This window comes from Protomyces lactucae-debilis (genome assembly GCF_002105105.1).
Source record: "Protomyces lactucae-debilis strain 12-1054 chromosome Unknown BCR37scaffold_7, whole genome shotgun sequence".
Lineage (NCBI taxonomy): Eukaryota > Fungi > Ascomycota > Taphrinomycetes > Taphrinales > Protomycetaceae > Protomyces > Protomyces lactucae-debilis.
The window spans coordinates 150,953-175,916 of record NW_024467999.1 but is presented as its reverse complement, the minus strand read 5'-3'; the positions used below and the strand labels follow the sequence as shown (position 1 = coordinate 175,916).

General features: G+C 51.3%; 13 protein-coding genes across 13 annotated transcripts; 7 read left to right on the top strand and 6 right to left on the bottom strand.

The window, feature by feature from the left end:
• Window positions 1-3: 3 nt before the first annotated feature.
• BCR37DRAFT_378665 (uncharacterized protein) lies at window positions 4-1,273 on the top strand. Its single transcript, XM_040869094.1, has one exon. The coding sequence runs from the start codon at window positions 48-50 to the stop codon at window positions 1,182-1,184; it is 1,137 nt and encodes a 378-aa protein (XP_040725992.1). The 5' UTR covers window positions 4-47; the 3' UTR covers window positions 1,185-1,273.
• Window positions 1,091-2,022, bottom strand: BCR37DRAFT_276256 (RNA polymerase III subunit Rpc25). The gene is made up of 2 exons (XM_040866793.1): window positions 1,458-2,022; window positions 1,091-1,416 (listed from the first exon to the last, which is right to left on the bottom strand). Exons 1-2 carry the CDS (start codon window positions 1,817-1,819, stop codon window positions 1,203-1,205), a joined length of 576 nt encoding a protein of 191 aa, XP_040725991.1. The 5' UTR covers window positions 1,820-2,022; the 3' UTR covers window positions 1,091-1,202.
• Window positions 2,023-2,039: 17 nt separating this feature from the next.
• BCR37DRAFT_378660 (uncharacterized protein) lies at window positions 2,040-5,182 on the top strand. Its single transcript, XM_040869093.1, has 2 exons — window positions 2,040-2,353; window positions 2,405-5,182. The coding sequence occupies exons 1-2, from the start codon at window positions 2,230-2,232 to the stop codon at window positions 5,008-5,010; spliced, it is 2,730 nt and encodes a 909-aa protein (XP_040725990.1). The 5' UTR covers window positions 2,040-2,229; the 3' UTR covers window positions 5,011-5,182.
• A 71-nt stretch (window positions 5,183-5,253) lies between these two features.
• Window positions 5,254-6,821, top strand: BCR37DRAFT_378659 (P-loop containing nucleoside triphosphate hydrolase protein). Its single transcript, XM_040869092.1, has one exon. It carries the CDS (start codon window positions 5,292-5,294, stop codon window positions 6,783-6,785), a length of 1,494 nt encoding a protein of 497 aa, XP_040725989.1. The 5' UTR covers window positions 5,254-5,291; the 3' UTR covers window positions 6,786-6,821.
• Window positions 6,822-6,824: 3 nt separating this feature from the next.
• BCR37DRAFT_392164 (uncharacterized protein) lies at window positions 6,825-8,413 on the bottom strand (the record flags this gene model as incomplete). Its single annotated transcript, XM_040871112.1, has 2 exons — window positions 6,825-7,971; window positions 8,010-8,413. 2 exons carry the CDS (start codon window positions 8,411-8,413, stop codon window positions 6,825-6,827), a joined length of 1,551 nt encoding a protein of 516 aa, XP_040725988.1.
• Window positions 8,414-9,312: 899 nt separating this feature from the next.
• On the top strand, window positions 9,313-10,080 carry BCR37DRAFT_402381 (dienelactone hydrolase family protein; the record flags this gene model as incomplete). The annotated part of the gene is made up of 1 exon (XM_040871908.1): window positions 9,313-10,080. One exon carries the CDS (start codon window positions 9,313-9,315, stop codon window positions 10,078-10,080), a length of 768 nt encoding a protein of 255 aa, XP_040725987.1.
• BCR37DRAFT_378655 (HAD-like domain-containing protein) lies at window positions 9,920-11,039 on the bottom strand. The gene has a single exon (XM_040869091.1). It carries the CDS (start codon window positions 10,994-10,996, stop codon window positions 10,103-10,105), a length of 894 nt encoding a protein of 297 aa, XP_040725986.1. The 5' UTR covers window positions 10,997-11,039; the 3' UTR covers window positions 9,920-10,102.
• Window positions 11,040-11,070: 31 nt separating this feature from the next.
• On the top strand, window positions 11,071-13,305 carry BCR37DRAFT_276216 (cystathionine gamma-synthase). Its single transcript, XM_040866792.1, has one exon. The coding sequence runs from the start codon at window positions 11,133-11,135 to the stop codon at window positions 12,903-12,905; it is 1,773 nt and encodes a 590-aa protein (XP_040725985.1). The 5' UTR covers window positions 11,071-11,132; the 3' UTR covers window positions 12,906-13,305.
• On the top strand, window positions 12,987-14,381 carry BCR37DRAFT_408258 (putative cell wall glucanase; the record flags this gene model as incomplete). The annotated part of the gene is made up of 1 exon (XM_040872139.1): window positions 12,987-14,381. One exon carries the CDS (start codon window positions 12,987-12,989, stop codon window positions 14,379-14,381), a length of 1,395 nt encoding a protein of 464 aa, XP_040725984.1.
• BCR37DRAFT_276193 (uncharacterized protein) lies at window positions 14,249-15,191 on the bottom strand. Its single transcript, XM_040866791.1, has one exon. The coding sequence runs from the start codon at window positions 15,063-15,065 to the stop codon at window positions 14,505-14,507; it is 561 nt and encodes a 186-aa protein (XP_040725983.1). The 5' UTR covers window positions 15,066-15,191; the 3' UTR covers window positions 14,249-14,504.
• A 42-nt stretch (window positions 15,192-15,233) lies between these two features.
• Window positions 15,234-16,967, bottom strand: BCR37DRAFT_275933 (acyltransferase family-domain-containing protein). The gene has a single exon (XM_040866789.1). It carries the CDS (start codon window positions 16,806-16,808, stop codon window positions 15,360-15,362), a length of 1,449 nt encoding a protein of 482 aa, XP_040725982.1. The 5' UTR covers window positions 16,809-16,967; the 3' UTR covers window positions 15,234-15,359.
• On the bottom strand, window positions 16,826-19,293 carry BCR37DRAFT_275905 (Chs5p-Arf1p-binding proteins-domain-containing protein). The gene has a single exon (XM_040866787.1). The coding sequence runs from the start codon at window positions 19,104-19,106 to the stop codon at window positions 17,127-17,129; it is 1,980 nt and encodes a 659-aa protein (XP_040725981.1). The 5' UTR covers window positions 19,107-19,293; the 3' UTR covers window positions 16,826-17,126.
• A 115-nt stretch (window positions 19,294-19,408) lies between these two features.
• On the top strand, window positions 19,409-24,545 carry BCR37DRAFT_386717 (uncharacterized protein; the record flags this gene model as incomplete). Its single annotated transcript, XM_040870469.1, has 3 exons — window positions 19,409-19,411; window positions 19,439-19,582; window positions 19,632-24,545. The coding sequence occupies 3 exons, from the start codon at window positions 19,409-19,411 to the stop codon at window positions 24,543-24,545; spliced, it is 5,061 nt and encodes a 1,686-aa protein (XP_040725980.1).
• Between the last annotated feature and the right edge of the window lie 419 nt (window positions 24,546-24,964).

Here is a 24,964-nt window from a genome sequence, read left to right as displayed (position 1 = left end):
CAACGACCACCGCCAGCTCATCAACTTGCTGCTGCTGGAAGGATGCGATGAGCAAGGCAGTCGAGGCGCAAGAGGACAAGGAACAGCCTCCGCTACCGCCGCCTCCAGCGTATGATGGTCCTCCACCAAGTGTCCCAATAAGAGACACGAAGCGACCATTACAAGACTCTCATGACGCGGCCAGCTATGCTGCAGGCCCTTCCAGTGCTTCTACCAGTACAAGCGCACGCTCCTATGGATCCAGTGTACCACTCACAAGTCTCCATCAACCAGCAACAAATCTCACCTCCCGTGCAAACCGACGCGACATCACCCACTCCCTCTCATCCCTGTATCTCGATATCCTCACCCATCCGACACCAGCAACCTGTGATGTCTTTAAGACTATCTTGGATACCTGTGTTCGTGCAGGTATCTCCTTGAAGTCCATCAGTAGTGTGATACAAGGAAGAGATCCGATTTATTGGATGACGGTGGATGCGTCGAAAATGCCAGGAACGTTGCAAGTCTTGCTTTCTCAACGGAATGCATTGGTTGCGCCGACACGCGGGATGTTACGACAAGCGGTTGCAGCAACGTTGGTGCATGATGATTTGCAGCTGTATAAATTGATTCGAGCACGGATGAAGCAGGATGCGCCATCGACTGTGCGATGGTTGGAGGAAGAATGTGATGACGTCTCCTTGATCCTCACTGAATCGCCAAATTTGGGATTCCTAGCAAGCATCAAATGTGTTGAGTTTGGGAAACGATTACAAACGCAGCGAACGGTGGAAGTACGGTTTGTGTGTCGGCATCGAGAATGGGTGCTGCAACTCGGTCAAGATGTGTATGCGGGGTTGGCCGCCATTTCCACACCAGCAGGATCACAGAGTAAAGAAGCAGGTATCAAATTGATGATGCAGAGTGGTGAGATGATGGGATTTCGAGCACAGATACGACTACGCCATCCACAGGCATCCATGGAATCACCATTCATTGCACTTGGCAAGATTCAACAACCACGAGAGCCACAACCAGATGGCAGTGTTGCGTGGTGTGGACCTGTGCCATTCAATAAGCATAGAGATTGGAAAGCCTTGGTGTTTGGTGAGAGTCCGTTTTTTGGTGTTGCTGGGATGTTGGAGATGCAGTTGCATGTACAGGCTGTCGAGGAGCAAGCGGGTGAGTGTATAATACAGTAGATACCATAGGTATTATGATCAGTCCTCCCACCAGCTCATCAGACCAAGACCGGGCGTTGCAGCACTGGCTTGCAAGGCATAGGGGACATTACTTGCCTGGAGTGGATTTCGCTGTGTGGGTGTACAATCAATGAATTGTTCATGCTCGACCTTGAAGCGAATCTGTTCGTCGTTGTCTAGGTAGAGCTTGTTGCCGTCTGTTTCCCAGATCCAGATGTTTTCAGAGAGGTCACTGGGGATTAGTGGAAGACCAAGGGAGAAAGAGTAGCATACAAGGTTGAGCCTTCTGGCAGGTGATGACTGCTGATTTGGATATCATCAAAGAAGCCCAGTGTGATCTTCAAGCCTGATGCATCCTGTGAGGCAATCTTGCCAGTCAGGACTTCCCCTAGAAAGGGTCTAAAGACAATGACTCGAAAGACAACCGTCATATAGGCACTGCCATTACCCGGTTTGACGATGCCGTCTGATTGGGAGAGGAGGTCGAAGAGGCAGATTGCGAGTCCTACGTCCATGATGACTCTGTTTGCATATTTGGCATTGATGGCGGAGGTGAGGGCGATGGCTGTGTCTGTGTTGGATGTGTCTGGAGCGAGTTCAATGACATCTTCTACTTTGGAGAGGACAAAGACCATGCTAGTACATGGTAGGGAGCTGATTTAGAGTAGAGCAGTGGTAGTAGTAGCCAATTTTGAGCAGCAGCAGCAGTAGTAGCAGCAGTCAGAGTATAATTTAGTAGCAGTAGCAGCAGTAGTAGTATAGTCTAGTATAGTCTAGTATGTGTAGTAACAGCAGTCGAGTATACGGCACGAGAAAGAATTGCGCAGGTGAGTTGCAAGGAGCACAAACTACACAGACAACACAGTGAATACACCTTGTGCTCACCTTGTACTTGTGTATCGAGTAGACCGCATACTCATTCACAACCAATGCCGCAACTGCAACATCTCCGCCAGCACACACCAGCACACTAAAGCCATCATCCACAAAGGCGCATCAGAGAACAACACACACACACACACACACACAGGCAGGGCTCGGGTCTATGCCTGACGCCGCCGCACCGCCATTCTCACAGTCGGCATCTGCAGCCCCTCCACCCTCAGCCAACTCCCCTCCCATCATCCCGCAACCTCAAGAGCAAGCGCCAGAAGCACTCAACGAGCAAGGTACATCCCCGGCATATTCAATGCTCAACGAGACCCACTTACTGACTCAAGTTCTTTGTATCTGCGGATCCGACATTGACGATAATGCAACCATTCAATGCGATAAATGCGGCAGATGGCAGCATATGCCCTGTGTTGGCATTGACCCACTCACAGATGACCTCGAAAACCTCACTTATTACTGCCATGTGTGTGATCCAAGACCACTCGACGTTGCTGCTGCACAACGGTATATTGAGCGCTTCATACAGGAAGAACGACAGCCCATCACTAAGACCAGACGCGCAGGAGGTGGTGGGCGTGGTAAGGGACGTTCTTCACGCGGTGCTGCACATGGCGCACACCCCTCAACAGCCTCATCAACAATGCACCAAGAACGCACACAATCACCGCGACAACCGCTCTTTGAGCGTGGCTTGACATTGACTCATGCGCGCGACTACAACCTCATGGAAGAATGTATCGTGAGTGACGAAGCAGGTCTCTACATTACGAGTAAGTTGGACACATTCGCCATTTGTCCAGCAGATGCCGTTCCGGATAACTTGTCAACAACTGTCAAATCAATCGGTGGTGCACATGTACGGTATGGCTTGTTTGCAGATCGTCCAGCACCCGCAGGTGCGTCAGTCGGACATCTCACCGGTATTGTGGAATTACAAAGTCAGTACATCGCAAAAGAAGAGAACCTCTACCAACAACTCAAGGGACCCCGACAACATGTTGTCTTTGTGGATCAGACCGTCTTGGCCATTGATGCACGGGTCTCGGGAAATGTCTTTCGCTTTTGTCGCAAGTCGTGCAGGCCGAATTGTAGTATCGTGCCCTTGGCTGTTGCACCTCGTTCAAAATCAGATTTACGCGTATTACGATTCACTGTGGTGTTGAGTGAGGCTTTGTCCGTCGGTTCAGAGTTGACGGTTGGGTATGGATGGCCAAATCCTGAGATTGAGCGGATACCAGGCTTGGAAGAGGATGTTGCAGCGCAAACACGATTTGCACAACAGGTACAGGATGTATTGGGGGAGTGTGCGTGTGGTCAAGGGGCGCGAGAGTGTCAAGTGGCGCGATACTTACAAACCGGTAATGGTGTTCCGAAACGATCACCGTCGGCAGACTCAAGAGGTGTCTCACCGGCGGATCGTGCGGCGTCTGTTGAAGCAGGTGGATTGTTGGATGCGCCATTGTCGCGTGAAGAGCGAAAGATACAAATGGCTATTGCACGGATGGAGCAATCAGATGCCCAGGTACCGAAAGCGAAACGACGGCGGCGGAATACAGGTGATGAACTATCACAAGCGACTCCTGCTGTGACTGCGGCTGCACCAGCTCACAGACCGACGCATAGTCGTCGTCCATCTGGCTTCAAGGATGAAACACCCACGACACCCACGACAACAATCTCCGTCACACCTGCAGTCATCCAGGAGATGCTCGAAGAAGGTGCGAAACCTAAACTGCTCCAATCACCAAGCCCACCAACCCCCGTCAAGCCACGTGTCCGACCAGCAAAACTAGCGCGTCTTCCACGATCAAAACGCGCAACGTTGATTCGGTCACCGAGTCCAGATGAAGCCATGTTGACGATGCCACGAAAACAACGATGGTTGCAAATGTACCTCCTCGAGCAAGAACGTGCAGCAGCAGCGAAACGTGCTGTTGAGCAGCAAGCGAAGGAAGCAGCAGCGCGCATTGAGCGACAACAGCAACAACGAAGGCTAGCCGCTGCGGCTGCTGAGCGAGAACAAAAAGCAGCAGCGGCGAAGAAGGAAGAGGAATTGAGGGTGATGAAGGAACGTGAAGCGAAAGAGGCATTGCAGCGTGCACGGGAACGTGAGATTTGGGGTGACTTTGCAGGAACTCCGGGGAGTACTCCTGTACCGCCCATTGCAACGGCAGCGATACCTGCTGGTGTTGTACAAGCTACTATAACGAACGGACCCTCGGACGTGGTTGCGGTGAAGCATGAACCTACGCTGGCGCCTGTTCGACCAACTGCTATCAATACAACAATGGGACCACCTCCGCTACCCAACGACAAACCTGCGTCTCCTGCAATCCCATCTGCGACCGCACCACCAGTATCGCCTGTCTCTACAACGCCTACCGAGAAGCCCAAGCCGCCGACGCCACCCAAGATTGTGAGAAAATTGAGTGTCAGTGAGTACTTGAAGCAACGCAAAGAAAAAGAGGCTCAGGAAGCGTCATCGTCACAACCAGCAGCTGGTTCTGCAGCCTTGAAAAAGGAGGAGGAAGAGGGTGATCAGTCGGATGGTGAAGTTGTTGATACTGCACAAGATGTTTCTTCTGCTGCATTGCTTCGTCGGCCGTTGTCGCCACCGCAGGGACCAGCGCGATTACCCATCTCACCGCCACAAAGGGATCATGCCTATGCGCCGTATGGAAATGGTCCACCTCCGCCACTTCGACAGGGTCAATCTAGACCTCCTCCAACCAATGGTGCCGGTTATGGTGGATACCCTCATCCGCCTTCACCTGTTGGTCCACCATTACGGGCGCCTTATGGTGGGCATCCACTTCCCCCACAGCAACAGCATGGCGGTAGAGGACCACCGCCACCTTCTTCAGCTTCTTCAGCTGCCTATGGGGCAATTCCACCAACAGGTCCGCGTGGACATGGCAGTAGCTCACGCTGAGCGATGGGTCGTTGCTCTTTTTCAAAAAAACCAACCTTCGTGGATTCGTCGGTCATGCATTTCCTGTTCCATTACCCTTCTTTCTCTTCTCACGAACTTCGTATGACGACGCACGCGCACTTGGCGTAGATGTGTTCACATTCTTTGTATATCTCCAATCTCCTCTGTCTTTGCTCCGTGTTTGTCTTTGTCGTTGCTGTTTTGACGACGTTTGTTTTTGCTGTAAAAGGAGGAACCAAAACACTCCACGTCTTGATGTCGCTCTTGCCGTAGCTCGCATCATGGATACCTTCCTACGGCTAAGACCTCCGCTGGCATCTCATACAGGCGAAGTGCCGTTCTTGAGAGTCTCTTCAGATAAGCCAGAGACCACAGTGACGCTGCAAACGCCGCTCAGTCATTCTCGCAGTCGCGCTTCAAATGATGCTCAAGTATTACAATTTTCACGCGTCTTGCAAGATACTTGCACACAAGCTGATGTCTTTCTCACTGCCATACTACCAAAAGTACTTGCTTTCGTTCAGGATGGCACAGATGGACTTGTCTTTGCCATGGGCGTGACGGGTTCTGGCAAGTCTTATACGATGTTTGGAGACGATGGCATAGCTGGTATTGTGCAAATGACGATATGGGCACTACTCAAACTCACACGTTCTCTTTCTGACGACATACCCGCAGGAGGCGAGGCTTTGGTGGACAGATTGGAAGCGATTCAGAAAAATACCCTTGTGCATGGCGCAATCACCATGACTTTGGCAGAACTCTACAATGAAAAGTTCTGGGACTTGTTACATCCGGGTACAGCACCTCTATCCCTTAAGCGCTCAAGGCATGCAGGTGTTGAGGCTTGTCAAATCGCAGGCCTAGACCACCTTCCCATCAGATCAACAAGCGAGACGTGCCATACAGTACAACAAGCATGTCTGAATAGAAGAGAATACGCAACACAAGCAAACAACACCAGTTCTCGCTCTCATGCAATCTTGACATTCCACCTGAATGGCCATGCATTGACGCTGGTGGATCTGGCTGGTTCTGAGAGACAAAAACAAGCCGGGACACACGGTGCGCGACTAGGCGAAGCTGGACGCATCAATCTGTCACTCATGGCAGTGGGACAATGTCTCGAAGCACTGAAGGTACCAGGAGAAGGTCGGTTTCCAGCCCGTCAATCAAAGTTGACTGAATTGCTGTTTGATGGGCGGTTCTGGTCCAGCAGCTCTACTGCTATCAAAAAGGTGGCGATGTTGATGTGTATCGATCCAACACGCTTTTATGATGAAAATGTACAAATGCTCAAGTATGCAACAGATGCCAATCAAGTTCGAGCGAACAGTCGTCTTGGCAGGCCCAAGCTGAGCAATCATGCCATTCAAGGAAAGGAACTTGAATTAGTCGAACGACTTTGCAGATCTACTTCACAACAAGAGTCGACCCGCTCGCGAGGTCAAAGTTCTTTTGAGATTCGGCAAGATAGCGACGGCGAGGAAGTTGATCAGACGTTGGACTATTGGCGTGACCTCGCCACTCACCTGCTTGCTGAACGAGTCACAGTAGAAAATCAGATTCGTGAGGAGCTCATGGACGAGGCAGAGCGAATGATGGCAGCGATGGAAAGGAGGCATAGGCAGGAGCTTGCCGAGCTGAGAGACATGTACGAGAAGCAGATGGATGCCAAGGTGGATCTGCTTGAGGCGAGTACAGCATCGCTTACGTTGCAACCAGTACAAATCAACACGCTCGACATGAAAGGCGAGCATCGAATCAAGAGATAGATAGTTATGCTATACGAGAAAAAGAATCATTCCAGCGTCTCACGTTGAACTGGGTTTGCCATTGTCTTTCTTCTTCGTGTCCATTGTAGCAGGAGCTGGCGACTGTTTGCCTGCCAAGAGTTGGTCGATTCTGACTCTGCCATCATTCAGCTTAGTATGTCCAGCAAGAAGCGGATGACCAGTGTCAGTGGTGCATCGTGATTCACTGAGCCCCGCTGCTTTATGATCAGCTGGCGGCGATGGAGGCAAGTCCCCCAGAAGGGGCGCATCTGCAGTCTCCTGTCCATGTGGCAGGCTGACGAGCGATACAGGTGTCGAATGCTCAGTGCCACTGCGAGGCGACTTGGATCCTTGGATGACCTCATCATAGGTAGGCAAGCGTGAACCTTCGTTGCTACCAGAGCCTTCCAATCGCAAAGGTGGGAGTTGTAGTTGCATGGGCGGTGGTGGCGGCAGAGGGAGCGTCATTGTTTGATGCACAGGTCTGCCGTGATCCTGTGGAGTCCTTGAGCTTACATACTGCTCAGCTGGCAAGCGCATATTTCCAGCATAGACTAGATGAACGTGCCTTGGCACAGGATACGGCTCACCACGTCGAATGGCCTGCCGAAGAGCTGGCACTGCGTCCATCATAATTGGACCTGCGTACGTGGGTGCCGGTTGTGGAGGACGTGGTGCGATGGGCTGATGAGGACGTTTTGCTCGCGTTGGACGCACGACGCGAGCCTGCGGTTGTTCAGGAGACACAGATGAGGCTGGTCGATCGTGAGGGTCGTTGTAGTGTCCAGGAGATCGGCCACGTACCACCAAAGGGTCACTGTAGCGAGCGGCAATTTCCACCCAAGCACCAGGCAGATTGTTTCCAGTAGCATAGGCCATCAGACTAACGCGTAGAGAGAAGTACTGTTGCTGCTCTTGTTTCTTGCCATTGTTGGCAGTAGCCGTGCGGAACTGGATACGGTCCCACAGAGTTTGAAACTCGGCCGCTTCAATAGGTCGGAATTCTGGCTGGTCTTGAGGGCCTTTGTCTCGCTTTGCAGTGTGCTGAATCAGGTCAATAGGCTCAGGCGGGTCCCTGCAAGTGCAGCCGGACAATTTGAATCCAAAGTGCTCCAATGTCTGACCATTGTACAACAGCAAAGGCTGGGGTAAGTCGACGAGTTGCACAGACACAGTGATGTAGTTCCTGCTGATCAGCACTTGTACCATAAGCCAATTTCTTACCGTCGATAGCACGTCCAATCACCTCTGGCGCGGAAGAATCCGCGGCTCAAACTCGCCTGAAACGACACATCCTGCTGCTTGCCCTCTTGGTCGTAGACGTGAACTTGGTAATAGATCTTGGAGAATTCCGGAGCACCAGCTTCACGTACACTGCCATGACGTGCAGCGCCGGCCATGATAGGGTCAAGCCTGGAAGGACGGACAGGCTTGACGGCTGAATCTTCATCATCGTCGCTGCTGGCCTTTGATTCTTGCACTTCAGGGTCGCTTGCACTCGGGCTTGCTGTACCCTCTTCGCGGCCCTCGCTGTCGGAAGAGCTGGGTACAGCTAGGCTTTTGGATTTTCGTGGTCGAAGCTTGTACTGCAATGGCGCTGCCTTGGTTTCTGTTCGAATGACAGGCATGGTTCTTGCAGTCCACTTTCCAAGCCGCGTCCTCTTATGAATGGAGAGCGCACAAGTAGGGAGCGGAAATCGGATACGGTTGCGCAGAGCGACTTGCCTCCTTACACAACCTCATGCCTCCTGAGTGATCACAAATGCACCAAGCATAGGTCTAGGCCATCTGCTCAGCGGGCGAACCACATAGACTGTTTGTTTTGTTGTTCCGCACGTATGGCAAACCAAGAGACACAGCGCGTCATAGACTGTTTCAGTGAGTCTATTACGTACCTGATGTTGTGCCACAGCCTTCGTGAAACACATACAAAGCTAATAGCTGCACAGTACAGTTTCATGGCTTGAAGAAGCGTAATGGAAATCAAGCGACAAGGGATTGACGCGCATGGCGTAGCCACGGCCTCATGCGCGTCAAGTTGCTCCCGGTTGCAACAGTAGTGCACAACTGCTCAAAGATGCAAGTCTTCTCGGAAACAGCGCTAGCGGTGAGTGAGCTGTCATGCGCTCAGCTTGCGCTTCACAAAACATGCAACAACCAGCTTCGAGAGTAGAGCTTATACCGGTATCAAGATATCGAGAGCTTAGTGGGATCCCCTGATTGTAGCAGGGTAGCGCCAGCGCTGAGTTGCTGAGGTTGTTCTCCTGAAAAGCTCCTTGTGTGCTAGGTAACATGTGCTCTCCAATCTTAACCACAGCATGCATATGACCAATGTCCGGCAGCAAGAAGACGCGGCCTGGGCACGGCCACATCCGAGATCTAATTTGAGATGTGTGTGTTGCGCTAGAAAGGATGCGGCGTCACTGCAAAACACAAAAGGCCAGACAGCTTTCTTATCTGAATTGTAGCTGGTCGACAACACACCTCTTGCCAGTCCTGTCCTTTAGCCAAACAGGCCTTTGTCGATATGCTCATACAGGACAGCTTTGTCGATGTGAAAACGTCTTCCAATGACATGCGTGTGCATCTGTTCACACCAAAGCTACAAAATGGCTCTACTGCCAAATTCCCTGCTCTCATCGTCTTCAGCGAGATATACCAGGTAACTGGCCCAGTCAAACGTCTTTGTCGTCGTCTCGCAGGCGAGGGCTTCCTTGTAGCCAGTCCATGTGTCTTTCATGAGTCTGAAGGTGCTCGCGAGATGCGGTATGATGCCGAAGACACCAAGCTGGGTAATGAATTGAAGCTCACCAAGAAATCGGAGGCCACCGACGAAGACTTGCGCTTGACGGTCGATACATTACTTGCCTTGCCACAGTGTAATGGTCGAGTGGGAGCTACAGGCATCTGCTATGGCGGCCATCTTGCCTTCCGTGCATTCAAAGACCCGCGAGTGTCTGCCATTGTAACCTTTTTTGGTACAGACATCCACTCAGGCACACTATCGCCAAATGGTGATGATTCTCTGAGGCTGGCGAAGGAAGGACACATTGGCAAGGATGTCGAGATGCTGCTTATCTTTGGCAAGCTCGACAACCATGTCCCGCGTGATGGTCGCGATCTAATCCGCAGCACACTCGATAACGCAGGCGTTCGCTTTACCTGGTTGGAATTGGCCAACGCACAGCATGCATTTGTTCGCGATGAAGATGAGAAGGGCCGATATGATCCTGCCATCACACAATGCTGCATCAGCTTGGCATTGGAGCTCTTCAGCCGTACCATCTGTCTATGATTCGTCTAATCCATCTATTTCATTACAGCCAGTAGTCATATGGCTTCTCCTCATAAGTAAAGCCGTACAGCTGCTCCAAGAATACACCCACGCCCCCCTCATCGTTGCTCAGGGTCCGATGGGTACTCGCTTCAACAGCCGCTGGCATTGCGTTGGCCATGGCAACCGCATACCCAGCAATTTCAAACATGGAAACATCATTCTGGCCGTCTCCGAATGACAGGACGTTTTTGGCTTGAATCTTGGGCTCGTGCAAGTCGAGTATCTTGGCAAGTGCAATACCTTTTGAGCCAGTGGTAGGGATGAGTTCAATGCAAAAGGGGAGCGCCTGTACCATGGTAAAGGCATTGTGTGCATACTGTTGCGTCAGCCATCCACGAGACTGTTCAAGCTCAGGCCCAGCTTTTTGACAAATAGCAGCTTTGATGATGGTCACACTGCCATCCTGTATTTGCTGTACAAAGGATTCATCCACAGAGACGACTGACTCGCCGTATCCCCGTAATTTGTCACCCCAGATCGGACCATCTGTTCCTTGCACTTCATAAACCTTTTCGCGATCATAGAAAAAAGTAGAAATGCCAGCTGCTGAGAATTGGCGGTACAATTGAATGAGTGTATCCTTGTCGAGACCGACCTCTGAAGCAACAACGCCACCTGGGTTATAGACAACGCACCCATTAAGATGAGAAGCCCGAAAGACATCTAAATTGAGAGGTTCCCGAATCTCTATGACACTCGTCCGTTGCTTGCCTGTCGCTATGACGATTGGCAGCGAAGGCCTGTTTTTACGAAGCCATTGGAGTGCATGGAACGTTCTCGGGTGAAGTCTGTGGTCCGAGTCGAGCAGAGTCCCATCAACGTCTGAGATGATCATATGAACATCAGCTTCTGCTGGAAGGGCCTGAGAGCCCATAACAATGCTAGTGTAGGAATAGATGTAGCTTCTAGGTCGCGGTCTGTCGCGTCTTCAACTTTTTTATCGGCTGATCAAACTACACAACTTAACACAAGGCTACCGGCTGCAGCTGAGCAGATTGACTGGCCAGGAGATGCCTGCCATACCCACAGAAACAGGGCTGCCTATCCCCGGCAATACTCCACATGCCATCTCCGTCACTCTCCCAACATGGGCAGCCAACGTCGGCTACGAAGAAGGCGCAGATTGGGTCGTCAGCAAGATGCAGTGTGGCTATCCACGCTTCTTTATCGCTAAAAACATCGCAAAACTCGCTGAACGGTGCGTGACGCGCTTCGGTAAACCTGGTGAAGCAGCCATGTTGTTCCCGAGCATGGCATGTGCCGAGCGATGCCGCCTGTTCATACTCGACAAGTGCAGTGAGGCAAAAGTGCGTGTGGCAGAATTGCATGATCTATCACCTGCACTGCGTCATGCTGGTGGAAGTTCATTGTGTGTGGTGCTTTATGAGGCCTCTCTCTTCCCCTTGGCCAAGCAGTACTGGCAGCACACAGGTGAGGGCATCTCTTCAAGGCAAGCGGACTATTATCTGCGTCAAGTAGATCAAGCACAACCAAAAGATACTGTTGAATTCAAAAAAGGCGGAAGCAACAGACACTACAGCCGTCAGCCGTCCACAGACAAATCCATTACGCGGCATAGCAGCTCAGCAGCCGCTGGAGATGCGGAAACGCTCAACCGCGACCAATTGACCTATCTTGAAGAACGCTACGGCCGTAATCTCAATTTGCAAAGTGTGGAGCAAGCAAAACTTGCTGTGCGACGGCGGATTGCTGGTTCGTTAACCTTGACTGATTCGCCCGAAGTGGCACTGGAAGCTAAAGAAGAATCGCCTGCTCACCAGCGCGTCGGTGTCGACGACGTTTACCTTTTCCCAACAGGCATGACATCCATCTTCCATGCTCATCAGCTTGCTCTCAGCGCTTTACCGGACGGCTCTCAACGCAAGTCTGCTTGTTTCGGGTTTCCATATACCGACACCCTCAAGATTCTCGAAAAATGGGGACCTGGTGCACACTTCTTCGGTCGCGGCGATGCGCAAGATCTGGTCAAGCTCGAGGCTATGCTTGCAGGAGGCGAGCGACTATTGGCTCTTTTCTGTGAGTGTCCCTCGAACCCATTGTTGCGTACACCGCCACTCAAGAAGCTCCGAGAATTGGCAGACCAGTATGGCTTTTTGATTGTCATTGACGAGACAATTGGCAATTTCATCAATGTTCGCGTTTGTCAGTATGCAGACATCATTGTCTCTTCCCTGACAAAGGTCTTCTCTGGAGACTCCAATGTCATGGGTGGTTCATTCATCCTCAGTGCCAAAGCACTATTCTACAAACAACTCAAAGATCAACTCACCAAGACGTACGAAGACAACTTGTGGGTCGAGGATGCCGTCACGCTCGAGCGCAATAGTCGTGATTTCATCAGTCGTATTGAACGCATCAACCAGAATGCAGAAGCTTTATGTGAGCTCGTGCTGAAACAAGACATCAAAGCGCTGCACTACCCAAAGTATGGCGAAACAAGCGCCAACTATGAAGCTATCAAAGCGCCTGACGGCGGCTATGGTGGCCTCTTGAGTATTACTTTTGACTCTGTCGAAGAAGCTGCTGTGTTTTACGATGCTCTGCATACCTGCAAAGGTCCATCACTTGGCACAAACTTTACACTGTCATCGCCGTACACGCTATTGGCACATTTCACGGAATTACCGTGGGCCGAGACGTGGGGTGTGGATCAGGCACTTGTGCGTGTCTCTGTTGGGCTTGAACCGACGGGTACGTTGCTAGAGACATTTGAGACTGCATTCAAAGCACTCACTGCGTTCAAACAGAGCTCAGTGGCGTAACGTGACGCTTTGGGCGAGCCTGTGCGTACAACCATCTGAACAACCCTATATCCTGTCCTTCCTTCCTCCACTGTCCTCGCTATGCATCCTTCATTCTTCACAGCTACATTGCTCGTCATCTCTTCAGTGTGGGCTCAAAACACATCACTGTCCTCTTGTCTGACCAGCAAATGCCCAGCATCAGCACCATGCTGCACACCTTACGGACAATGCGGGACAGGGTCGTACTGCCTAGGTGGCTGTGATCCACGACTTTCCTTCAGTATTGCTTCATGCATGCCTATGCCGATTTGCAAATCGCAGTCGTATTCGTTCTCCTCGCTTGCTCGGGTCGATAATGGATCTGGGTACTTGGGAGACGCAGGAGCCACGGATTTCACGTCCTCTGGGCCCATTCAAATCAGCGATGGTGTCATACAGCTGAGAATGCCTGCCGATTCTGTTGGTAGTGTGTTGACAACGACGCGGTATGTATGGTATGGCAAGGTCTCTGCAACGCTGCAAACGAGTCGTGGTCAAGGTGTTGTATCGGCATTCATAACCATGTCGGATGTCAAGGATGAGATTGACACGGAGTGGATTGGTGGTGATCAGAAGAGAGGGGATGTGGTTTTGCAGGAAGCGCAAACCAATTACTATTGGCAACAAGTGCTCAATTACACCAATGGTGGTATTGGCAAGATCAATGGCGATGCATCTGCGTCGATGCACACCTATGCGATTGATTGGCAGGAAGATCAAATTACGTGGTCTGTGGATGGAAGTATTGTGCGTGTCTTGAAGCGCACAGAGACCTATAATGCAACGAGCAAAATCTTCATGTTCCCACAAACACCAGCGAGAATCGGATTGTCTATCTGGCCTGGTGGTGGTCCAACACAAGCACCCGGAACGGTCGAATGGGCGGGTGGACCCATTGATCAGACATCGCAGGAGATTCAAGAGCAAGGGTTCTTTGCCATGTCTGTCAAGTCTCTCACTGTTGATTGTGCACCGCCTCCTGCCTCAGCGGGAATTGTGCAAGGCAAGACCAGTTATCGTTGGCGCCCTGATTCGACCTTGTTCCTGGCTCGTGATATTGAGTTGACGAGTGACACGACAACACTTGCAAGTTTTGTGGCAACTGGACTGAATCGTACGGCTGTCCCTGTTTTGCTCGCCACACCTTCAACTATCTCTGCACCCACTTTTGTCAACAGCAGCATTGCTATCACTGGTGCTGCTGGGATCGGCAACTCCCCCATCCAAGCCAATATCGGAACAGCAGGTGGCGATGCTCAGCGTGGTGATGGTATCTCAGGAACGCAACCGTCTGATTCCATTAGTACACGTGTGACAAACACAGCAAGCTCGCAAAATGGGGTCGGCGGATTCTCTCAAGGGAGCACGACTCGCTCCAATGGTGCCGCCGCTTCCGTCTCACGGACAATCGACGACTCGCTTGTCCTGCTGCTTTTGGTATTTGTCCTTTTGTAAGGATGATTAGGATTAGTAAAGTCTATATGGTCTAGTGCCTATGCAAATGATTGTCGGTGTAGTGAACGTATGGGCTTCTAAGGCCATGTTTGTTGTGTGTTATCGTTGGTTGATGAAATCCTTTCAAAAGGCAAAGCTGGCGCCTTCACCCGCCATAGCGACGAAATCCTCAAGATCCTCTGGTGTAACGTTGTACACGACCGTTGAATCGCGAGGCCCTGATGCTTCCGCCGCTTCGTTATTGCTGAATGGCGCAGTGACCTCCTCTGCAGAGTGTAGTATTTGTCTGTCTTCTTGCAACGCACTCGGCTCACTTTGCAGCGGCGCAACAGCAGTGGGTGAAGGGAGTGGATTGACAGGGATGGTCTCTTGAGCTGCAGAGGGAGAAAGCGGGTCTGCATCCATACGAACCGGCAGCTCATCCCAGACAGGTGGACGTGGGTTTCTGTGCATCGGCACTTGTTTACGTCCGTTGCTACGTGTCGGGTAGCTTGGGAGATGTGTCTCTGGCGTGCTGTATACAAGGGCCTGATGGTAGGCTGCAAGCGCGTCTTGTTCAAATACTCGGGCTGCGTCTGTGACATCCTGTACGGCGACTGTTGGGAAGACGCCGTTAAAGACAAAGAGGCAAGTGAGTGTTGCCAAGGCCGATGCGGCAATGAGTGTGCGCTTCGAGGCAGGCATGGCGGTTTTGGTTGTGTGGTCGTGAAGTGTGTTGGACGGTTGAATGAGAGTCGGGCCCTTGTGTAGGGGATGTATATGGTATGTGCTTTGGTCACGTTTGGTGTCTTGGTGTCTTGAGTCTTGATGTATACAAATCCTGCTGCGCTTGGAATGTTTTTTTTGTTTCCTGTCAAATCTGGTGGCGCATCATTTCAGCCAATTTGTGACTGCTACTTCATCCCGCGCCGCTCCCGAAGCCGCAGAACCACAGTCACATACACAGCTATTATGTGCTACACTCTACGCACCTAGAAACTATCGACGGTCACTCTCTTCCTTGATGGTGAAGTGATCGGCCCACTGTTTCGTCAATCGCATGCACGGCTCATCCACCAGCCGCTCAAAGATATCAGATAGCCAGAGGATAAACGGCATCTGAATCATCAATCCCAGGAACGTCGCAACCTCATACGTAGCCCAGTGTGCCGTCCGTTCATCACTGAACCGACCCTCTGCAAAGTTGCCAACGCCAAAGACTGTCCACATGGCAACAATGAAGGATTGTCCAAAGGTGTAGAGGAAGGGTCCGTGAATGAGGTAGATGGAGAAGGAGAGACGACCGAGATACTGGCAGAATCCATTCTCAAACAGCCGCTGAATATTGCGGAGTCGAAAGATACTGGAAACAATCAAAAAGGCACCAATTGAGATGAGTGTCCTTTGCTTGTCGCGATCCGTGTTCTCAAGTCCAGTAAAGATGGGCATACGGATCCAAATGTCAGACCACCAGTATGCCTTGTTTTGAGGGGAGTGATTTGGCGCAGAAACCAGGAACAAACCAACAAGCAGATTGAAGTAGTAAGTGATGGTCTCAAGCGGACCAATATCGTGCCAACTCAGTTGATCCTCCCTATCAAAGCCCAAGGCACTCGTCTCGAGATCCTTGGAAGCCTGCTTCTGGAAATCACGAGGCGGGCCCATTATGTGGCATGCTTCAGCCAGCAAGATGCCTGCACAAAAGAGGAACGGGAAGTACTTGATTTGCGTGAGGCAGTAGATGCACCATAGAGAGATGAGAATCATGCGAGGCGCTACATTGAGTCGCGATGTAGCCAGCAACACCATGATTGCCCAGAGCGAACCATGCAATTCAACATTGAGTGTCCAAGAATGAGCGTGATATTTGAGCCAAACAATCATGTCCCAGGTGAACGCATCTGGCAAGGTTGGCAGATCAGTGAACCAGTCCCAGAGCTGTGCGAGCAACGTTGGTTTTGGCGGAATGTAGTACGTAAAGAGGCCTGTGCTGTTATGTATTGGCAGCCGCACAATAAGACACACGAAAAAAGTGATGACAAATGCAGGGAGGCAAAGTCTTGCAGGTCGCCTCAGCAGAGTAGACGAAAGGTTTGCATGCAGGGCGTCGAATTTACGCTTGTGAATGAGCTCGATGGGCTTGTAACTCAGCACAAATCCTGAAATCAAAAAGAAGAGAGCGACGTTTGCGTGGCCCGAGTTGAAGAGAAGTCGGATAATGGGTAGTTTGATCCATTCTCTATCCACAAAGGGATCATCAATATGTCCAAAGCCATGACTCGCTGTTGGATGGGAACAATCCGCCCAGTGATGTACGACAACCATAAATGCCGCAACACCACGTAGACCATCCAACCAGGCTGTAGGACGGAGCTTTGCCGGCGGACGAGAGAAGATGGCGTTGTGGAAGTTGGGCCGGAGCGCATAGGCGATGCGAGAAGGTATCATTGTGCGTACACTTTGGGTTGGTGCAACGGTGACCCAAGGGTCCAAAATGTTAATGACTCTTCGGAGAAGTTCTGTGAAATCTATCCGCTGATTGTCCTGCTGCTATTGGAACGACCGGGCCTACAGCTGAGAGGGCTGACGCTGTAGAATACAGGCTGATGCTGGTCACAGTCGAGTGTCGCCGTTTGCTTTTCTGCGCGTGAGGAAGCGAAAGTGGAGAAAGAGACCCGACACGAGGCCTGGACTACATCAAAAGTGCACAGATCCGACAGTCTATTCTGCCGGGCTCTATCAGACTGGGCAACTATATAGATATAGCTAATTGCTTGCCACAGCAGCACCCTCTACCTGGAACCGCACAGCGAATGAGAAGTAGCGGTTCATGAGATCCAAGGCCGGCCTCGGCAGTGTCTTGCTGGCAATCACATTCTGCACCTTGACAAGTCCCTCATCATCAATCATACGCCGCATACGTCGAAGTAGCTCAGGCGAGTACTCTTGATACCATCGGTGCTGCTGCGTCGTAGACTTGACCACGCAGGTCAAGGCATTCTCATAGTCACTCCGGTCTTGATAAATCTCCAACAAGCGACGCCAAGCCTTGATGCTGAATTGTTGTTCCACTGCAGCTTGATAGGCTTCCTCCGCCTCTTGCTCGTGTTGAAGACGCCATGCCAAATCACCGAGAATCTCCCACTCAAGCCCCGTCTTGCGGTAACTCAAGTTTTGCGATTTGAAGTGCGTTGATTCTGCACGCCAAATGGTGTAGACGCGAAGATCTTCATACAGCACCATAAACAAGTTGTCGAGCCAGCGCTCACACAGGCGTTTATCCTGGAAACTGGGTTGTGGTTCAGCTTTGATTTGACTGCCTTCTGGCTTTTCTTCCTCACTCGCTGTGTGTGCAATCACAGGCTCAGCCAAGGTCACCTCATCTGGTTTATCTTCATCATCATCTGCGTGTGTTGTGCCATTGACAGAGACACTGCCTGCTGCAGGTGCCTTTTGTGAACGATACTCTTCTTCCATCACAAAAACTTGTGACCGTGACTTGAGCAAAGCATCCCAACCAACTTTTGTAACAAGCTTCGTGAGTAGCTCATAGGCACGTGCAAATGTTCCACGAAGTGCTGGTGCTGGTAGCCGCAGGAGTGCTTGATCGGCATCACTAGACGCGACATTCACTTCATTGGCAATCTCATCCGTGTCTGCTGCAGGCGGTGTTGGCAATGACGCAGTCTTGGCAACAGGAAGTCGATAGTTGTCCTTTTCGTAGAATGTAAACATTGGGCAGGCATTGAGTGTGAGGAGAGCCTGCTCATACTCGTCGAGCAGAATGTAGACTTCAGTCAGGCGAGCCCAAGAGCTGAATTCACTAGGTGCACAGTTGACGGCGCGTTTTGCGATTTGTAGCGCGAGATCGCCGCGGCCTTTTTGCATGAGATAGTCGCACTGAACATCCAAGAGCGCATAGTTGAGAGGGACTTTGAGCAAGGCATCGCACATGAGGTTGACGGCTTTGATCTCCTCGTCCATGTCCAGATAGGCCTTCACCAACAACGTAGAGACTTCTGGATTGCGCTCTCGCAGCTTCTCAAACAGATTGACAGCGCTGAGTCCGCGACCTGTGTATCTAAAGTACTGCAGCAAGGCAGACGTCAAGTGATTTGTCGTTGAGGTTGCAATTTGCACGTCTGGATCGCTGCCAAGCTGCCAGCCATTCTCAAACAACTTTTCAGCAGCTTCCAAGAATCGCGTCTCGCTGTCGAGGTCTGGTACAGGGTCGAGCTTTCGCCAGCCCGTCAGGCGATACGTTGCATCGTCTGAATAAAGAATCGCTCGCACCACTGCAGACAGGTACGTCTCTAGCCACATCTCGGCTGTTGGATTCTCGTGCTTGGTGCCCCGATCATCTATACTGTAGGCCTCCGTCTTGCCTGGGAATTTCACCTCGACACGCATGTCCACGCGAGAAAAGGCATTGTAGCAGCAGTAGATACCTGTAGCGATGCGCCAACCACCAGACTTGCCACTGTACTTTCCTTCACCGAGTGCATACGTCAATGTATTGAGATAGGCAGCCAGGGATGCAGAGGAAGAGGCATCCACACCCGTAACGAAATGGTAAGACCCCACATCTTTTGCATTGGGTCGCCCACTGGACTTGGCGAGATGCACGAGATCTGGTGGGCCGAGTTCCTTGAAGGCTGCACTGCTCTCCTGGCGTGCGAGCAAGCTCTCCTGTAGGTTGGTCTCTATGAATTCTGGCGTGTTTTTGAGGAACTCATTCTGCGACATGCTTGCGCCGGAGTGGGAGCAAAGTCGATGGAGCCTAGATCAGAGCGACAGAAGGACACACGCTGCGGATTGTTGGCACTGCAGCTTGACGAACGGTGATGACGCTGCTGTGCTGTGTGGTTGTGTGGATGCTGCTGCTGCTGTTTTGTCTTTGGCGCGATCCCGCATCCAGCGAGCGAGCCAGGGACACACATGAATGGCAAGCACGCCCAAGTCATGAGGAAGTATGCTGACCTACTAGAGCTTCAATCCAATCAACAAGCCAGAAGAGACTGAGCATGAAATGTACTGCTCCCTACACCATGGTTTGCCAAGGCTAACGCGACAGCGAGGAACATATTCGCGAGGTCGAGCTCGAGAATGCAGTCAAGCTCTACCAGGAGGCCCTCAAGGCGCATCACAGAGGCGATCTAGACGATGCAGCAATCGCGTATGAACAGTTGATTGCATCGTCCATCCTGCAAGATGCCGACAAGGTAGGCAGCTAAACAATGTATCAAGGGCAACAGCTAATCACACGCGCAGCCTACAACAGCATCTCGGCGTGAAGGGCCCGATGCACTCCAATCGAGCGCTGCAAAGCTCCCTGCGCTGGTCTATCGTAATCATGCGACGCTACTCTTGCAACGCTTTGAACTGCAGCAACACCCGCAGGATCAGGCCTGTAATGTCTTTCAAAACGTCCTCGCCTCGTACGCGACTGCACTGAGTTTTGACCCGGACGATACGGTTCTTTGGAGACGTACACTGGAGATAGGCGACAAATTGAATGATGTGCGCGTCAAGCGTGTTGCTCTAGAGTCTTTGCTAGAGAGCACAGCGATAGCAGAAACAGCGACGCGTGGTCTGTTCTGGCACAATGCTGCTGATCCATATGCGGAGGAGGTACGCTCAAAGCTGGTCAAGCTGGTGGACTGCATTCATCAAGTCGGCGACGCAGAAATGTCCGATCGTCTGGTCATCAAGTCAAACGGTGAAGAGCACGATCGCCTTGCCAATTTCACTCCTTTACAATTACGGGACATGTCTGCTCTGTCTATGGGCAATTTGCTGCTACAGCATTACAGTGAGCAAGAGTCACTGCCGCCTGCTGGCGTTCGACTCTACAAAATGACAAGACCAGAAACGGCGCAACTTGCGGAAAGTGCTCAATTGGAGTCAGATCAGCCTCACGCCAAGTTACACGATATTACTGAGGATGAAGTTGCGCCCGAGGAGCATTTAGCCCTTGTGACGACTGAAACACCTGCTGCCGATGACCATCCCGATTTGGAGCATGCCGAAAACGCGGAGCAAGCAGCTTCACCAGATAAACGGCAACGAGAAGAGGATGAGGTTCCCGAGCAGGAGCTGCCACCAAGTCCGAAGCGCGTCAAAGTTGCCATGAATCTTACTGGCGCTCAAGGGCAACTCTTCTTTACAGAGTGGCTTCATCGCTTGTTTGATCCAATTGATGTTCACTTCAATGACTTTCTTGCTCTTGATGCGAGTCCGCCGTTGAATGGCGATGACACGACTGAGTCGCCCACCAGTGCATATGAGGACTTGAAACAATTCCTCTACAACGACTGGTCTGAACCGCTCTACGAAGCCAGCAAGGAAATGACGCATACTGCTGCTGGAGACTCATTCGCCGCGAGCATGATGTTGGCTTTTCCAGACATTAGAAGAGTGGAGCAGACTGAAGGCTCGATGCCGTCAGCACTTTTGCCTCTGCTCGATCGTGAACCAACACCTCTTCGAGCTTTGGGTGTCTCTTGGTTACACGGGCTACTTGCGTCAGAGTCTTCCTCGTACCTAATTGGGACGTGGTCTACTCAACTTCTCGCCGTGGTGCGCAAAATTTCCATGGCTGATGAATTGCTTCTACTGCGTCAAGTTAAGCAGGCTCAATTCTCAGTCGAACGAGGTCAGAGTGATTCGACAGATGCCATTTACTTTGCACAGGCTATCCTTGAGCTGCGCTTGGATCAATTGGTTGAAGAGCAGAGACTAGCGCTCGTCGAATCTGATCGACAGGAATGCGCTCATGACATCTTGGCATCAGCGCAGCGATGGTCGGGACAGGTTCGCCTCTTGCTTTGCCTCTCGCCAGGACGTGCGAATCTGGAATGCCGCTTTGCTTGGGCTCGTGTACTCCTAAGTCAATTGTCTGGTGCCACGCCAGAAGATCTCATCGACGACTTGACGAGCCTCCGCGGCATGATTGGCGAGACTAGAATTGTGCTACCTAATGTCGCTGCAATGCAGCATGTCGACAGCAACACACTCGATCTCGAAATTCAAAAGTTCAAGACAATGGGCTTCTTTGACGAGATGTTTGGCTATCATGCGACCGGTCATCATGAGCGTCTGCTATCCGAGCTTGAGCCAATCTTACTGCCGAATGGCGAATTGTCTGGAAAAGATCTTCTCGTCTCTCAGTACTTACAGCACGCTCCTACATCCTTTCGTTCACAATTATGGCAGTGGCTCGCTGATGCGTGCTTTGCTCAAGGAGATCAAGCCAAGGGCGTTTACATCTCGCTATGTTCACTTGAGCAGCTCAATGCCTCATTATTTCAGCAAGACTACAAGACACTACTGCGGCCAGCAAGGCAACAGGCCGTTTTGCAGATGATGCACCGATGTGGCGAAGTGGTAGGCCATGTTGCTCATCTTGTCAATTCACACATGCTCGACACACTTACATTCGAGCAGTGTGTCCGCTGCATGCAAGCATTAACAACCTTTGGCACCTTATGTATGGTTGCTGCCTACCACGATGATTACATGGCAGAGAACGATGATGCATTGAGGGATGGCGAGGTTTGGGTCGAGTGTAGAGACTTGCTGCGTCGGCGGTTCGTTGAATTCTGGGTCATCACTTACCGATTCTTTGCTCGAGCTTTGGAAGCGCGCAAGGTTGCTGATGCAGGTGTACAGCTTGGCGCATTGCTCAGCACACTTCACGAAGAGCTTGGCACGCGTCGATACTGTTCGTTGGCGGATGGACTGTTGCTGGCGCTGCTTGAGGATGAAATCTATCGTCTCAACCGCGTCGAAATGGAGAATGACCTTGTTCAGGTATTTCATTGTCGGTATGACCTTGGCTTTGTTGTTGGCAATTTCTGGCCATGGGAGCATAGCGCCGTGCCCATTGAACTGTCTTTAGAGAGTGCTGCGCGCATTACACCATTCTTCTTTACCATGGTTACAGAACGCAGTCCTGGACTCTGGCTACCAAAGAATGATTTGCGTTCCGCCTTGCAAAAAGTGCACGACAAGCTATGGCCACCGTTAAAGTTGGATGAGATGCGTCTGCGCAACGAAAGCATTCTAGATGCGTTTTTGGACAGTGAGATCGTGCCCAAGGAGTTTATGCAGTGTTTGACTGGCGGCGTATTGCTCCCTTTCAAGGAAGTCTCTCAGCCCTCAGACGTCTCTATGGATGCATGGACTGGCTATCGCGACATCAACCTCGTTCTTGCTCGGATACACATGAGTTTGTACAAGACTCGCAACAAGCAAACACCAGGCAAAGGTTTCGATGAGTTGGACTCGGCGCGATACTACCTTCACTGGGATCTCACATTACAACCTGGACGCGTGGAGAGCTGGCGATCACTGGCGTTTGCATACGGCGCTCTCGCCGACCATGAGGTATCGTCTGATGCCGAACGCATCGTGGCCAATAAAAAGACCATTTGCGATTTACGGAAATCAGCTCTCCTTTGCTCGATGATGGCTGTCAGTATTGCCATTCAGCAATCTAGACGCGGCGAAGAAGATAGCGGTTTGACTGAAGTGGGCTTTTGCGACCTTCTCTACGAGTTTGGCTTGCAAATCTACAGTGCTGCGCGCGGCCCATTTGAGATGTGCGTCTTTGAGCGGCATGCATCGCGTTATCTCCAGCGAGGCTTTGAGTCTCCCCGAGAAGAGCAAGTTGCTGGCGTGACGTTGCCCATGGCTTTGCGTGTTGCGTGCAAGTGTTTGTCGAGGGCATCGAGATCGTGTTCAGTCAAATGGACGTGTCATCTCTTGCTTGGCAAAGCACACGCAAAACTCAATTTACCACCGACCGTTGCGCTGGATGACTTCGTCAAGGCCATTCAAGAAGCACCAGAGCGAGGTTCAACCTCTAGCTTCTATGGACCTTTGATTGAGCCCGACTTTCGTCTCGTGTCCAGTGTGGCCAAGTATGTACTGACGGACGATGTGTCGATTCCTGTGGCGATTGAATACCTCCGAGACACGCCCTTCACTGCAGATCTCTTGCCATTGACGGATGAGGAGGTTTTTACAAAACGCGATGTGATGGAAGTCATTGTTAAAACGCTTCAAGCGATTCGACTTTCAGACAAGAAGCAATGGCATCATCGCCCGATCCACAGACAAGCGCAACTATTACTGGAAGGCTATGGTTCATTTGAGCTTGAGGAGGATGTCAAGGCAACACCACAAAGACTGGCACAAGCATGCTTGGAAAGTTTATTCACCGTCAAGGGATCTGGCGGAAATCTGCTCAGCATCTGGCGACCAGAGACGGAACGACCGGGTCGGCATTTCGTTTATGCGAAACGCTACACCATGATGTATGTTGACCTGCTCGTCAAGCAAGGCGATATCGAAGGTCTAAAGAATTTTATGAGGCGTGCGCGTAAAGCGATGGCCAATATTCTGGATCACAAGCAAGTATGGGAGGAGATGTGTATGCAATACATTACAATGATGTTGGATGTCAATGAAGTGGAAAACGGCCTACAAGAGGCCTTTTTGGAGTCATTGATGAGCGATGAGTTTGTGCCGGCGGCGAAACGCTTGGAACAAGTCGTCAGCATCCCAGACTTTATTCAGCCTTCCCTCTTTGTCATGCGCGAGTTGTATGACTTGCGAAAATTGAACGGTGGACTTTATGAAACGGCTGAAGTGGATGATGTGATTATTGATTGCTATATCTCGCTCTACAACTTTGTGGATGACATGACTGATGCAGAGCTGGGCATTGAGGACAACAATGAGAACAACCAGGCAGATACACTAGGTGCACCTCCTGCATCGCCTAGCGCATCGACTGTTCGGCGCAACAAAATCAAGGAAGCCAAAGTGGTGAAGATTACGCGCAAGGAGGTGCTGAATCGCGCTTTCACCTTGTGCAAGCCGAAAACTGTTGTGCCTATGGACTCGCGAAGGCGCGAGGCACGTACATCGATGCGTTTGGCTGATGGAGCGAATGAAGCGGAAGAGGAAGAGGTAATGGCGCAGCATGATCTTGGTCTGCTTCAAATTGGGGAGACGGTTGAGCCTGTCATTGCGACTGAGCAGGACGTTGCGGCTTCATGGCCTGACGAATCCATCATGAATGACACCTCGCCGCCCGTCACTGCAGGTGCATCAGCAAATTTGGCCCCTGTGGTTGACATTGAGACGACTCCACCGGCTTCTGCAGGTGATGCTTAACATGAGAAGATATCTTGCCAGTGTTGCCACTGTGTAGTTAGGCCATCTGAAGAATAGATCTGCTCGAGGTTATATTCTCCCGCGTGGCGAGACCTCGGGAGGAGCTGTCAAAGAGTGCGGGTGAAACCGTGAAACCGGTGACGTTTGCGTGGGCTGGCCTTTCGAATTACGGTGCTGCCGCTCGTGCGGGCAGTATTGACTGTACTCTGTACATCGTACACGCGTTTTAAGATGGACCTCGAGCGTAGGCCGGTACCGAGTACAAGGCGCTGGCAATTGCAACTGCTAGCCTCAAGCTCAGTACTGGGTTGATCGTGTGACAAGCAGGTGAATAGTCTAGCATCATCATAAGTAGGAGGTCAATTGATATTTATGCCACTAGTATAGTTGCTAGTACCATGTCAGCAACCTGAGCATAG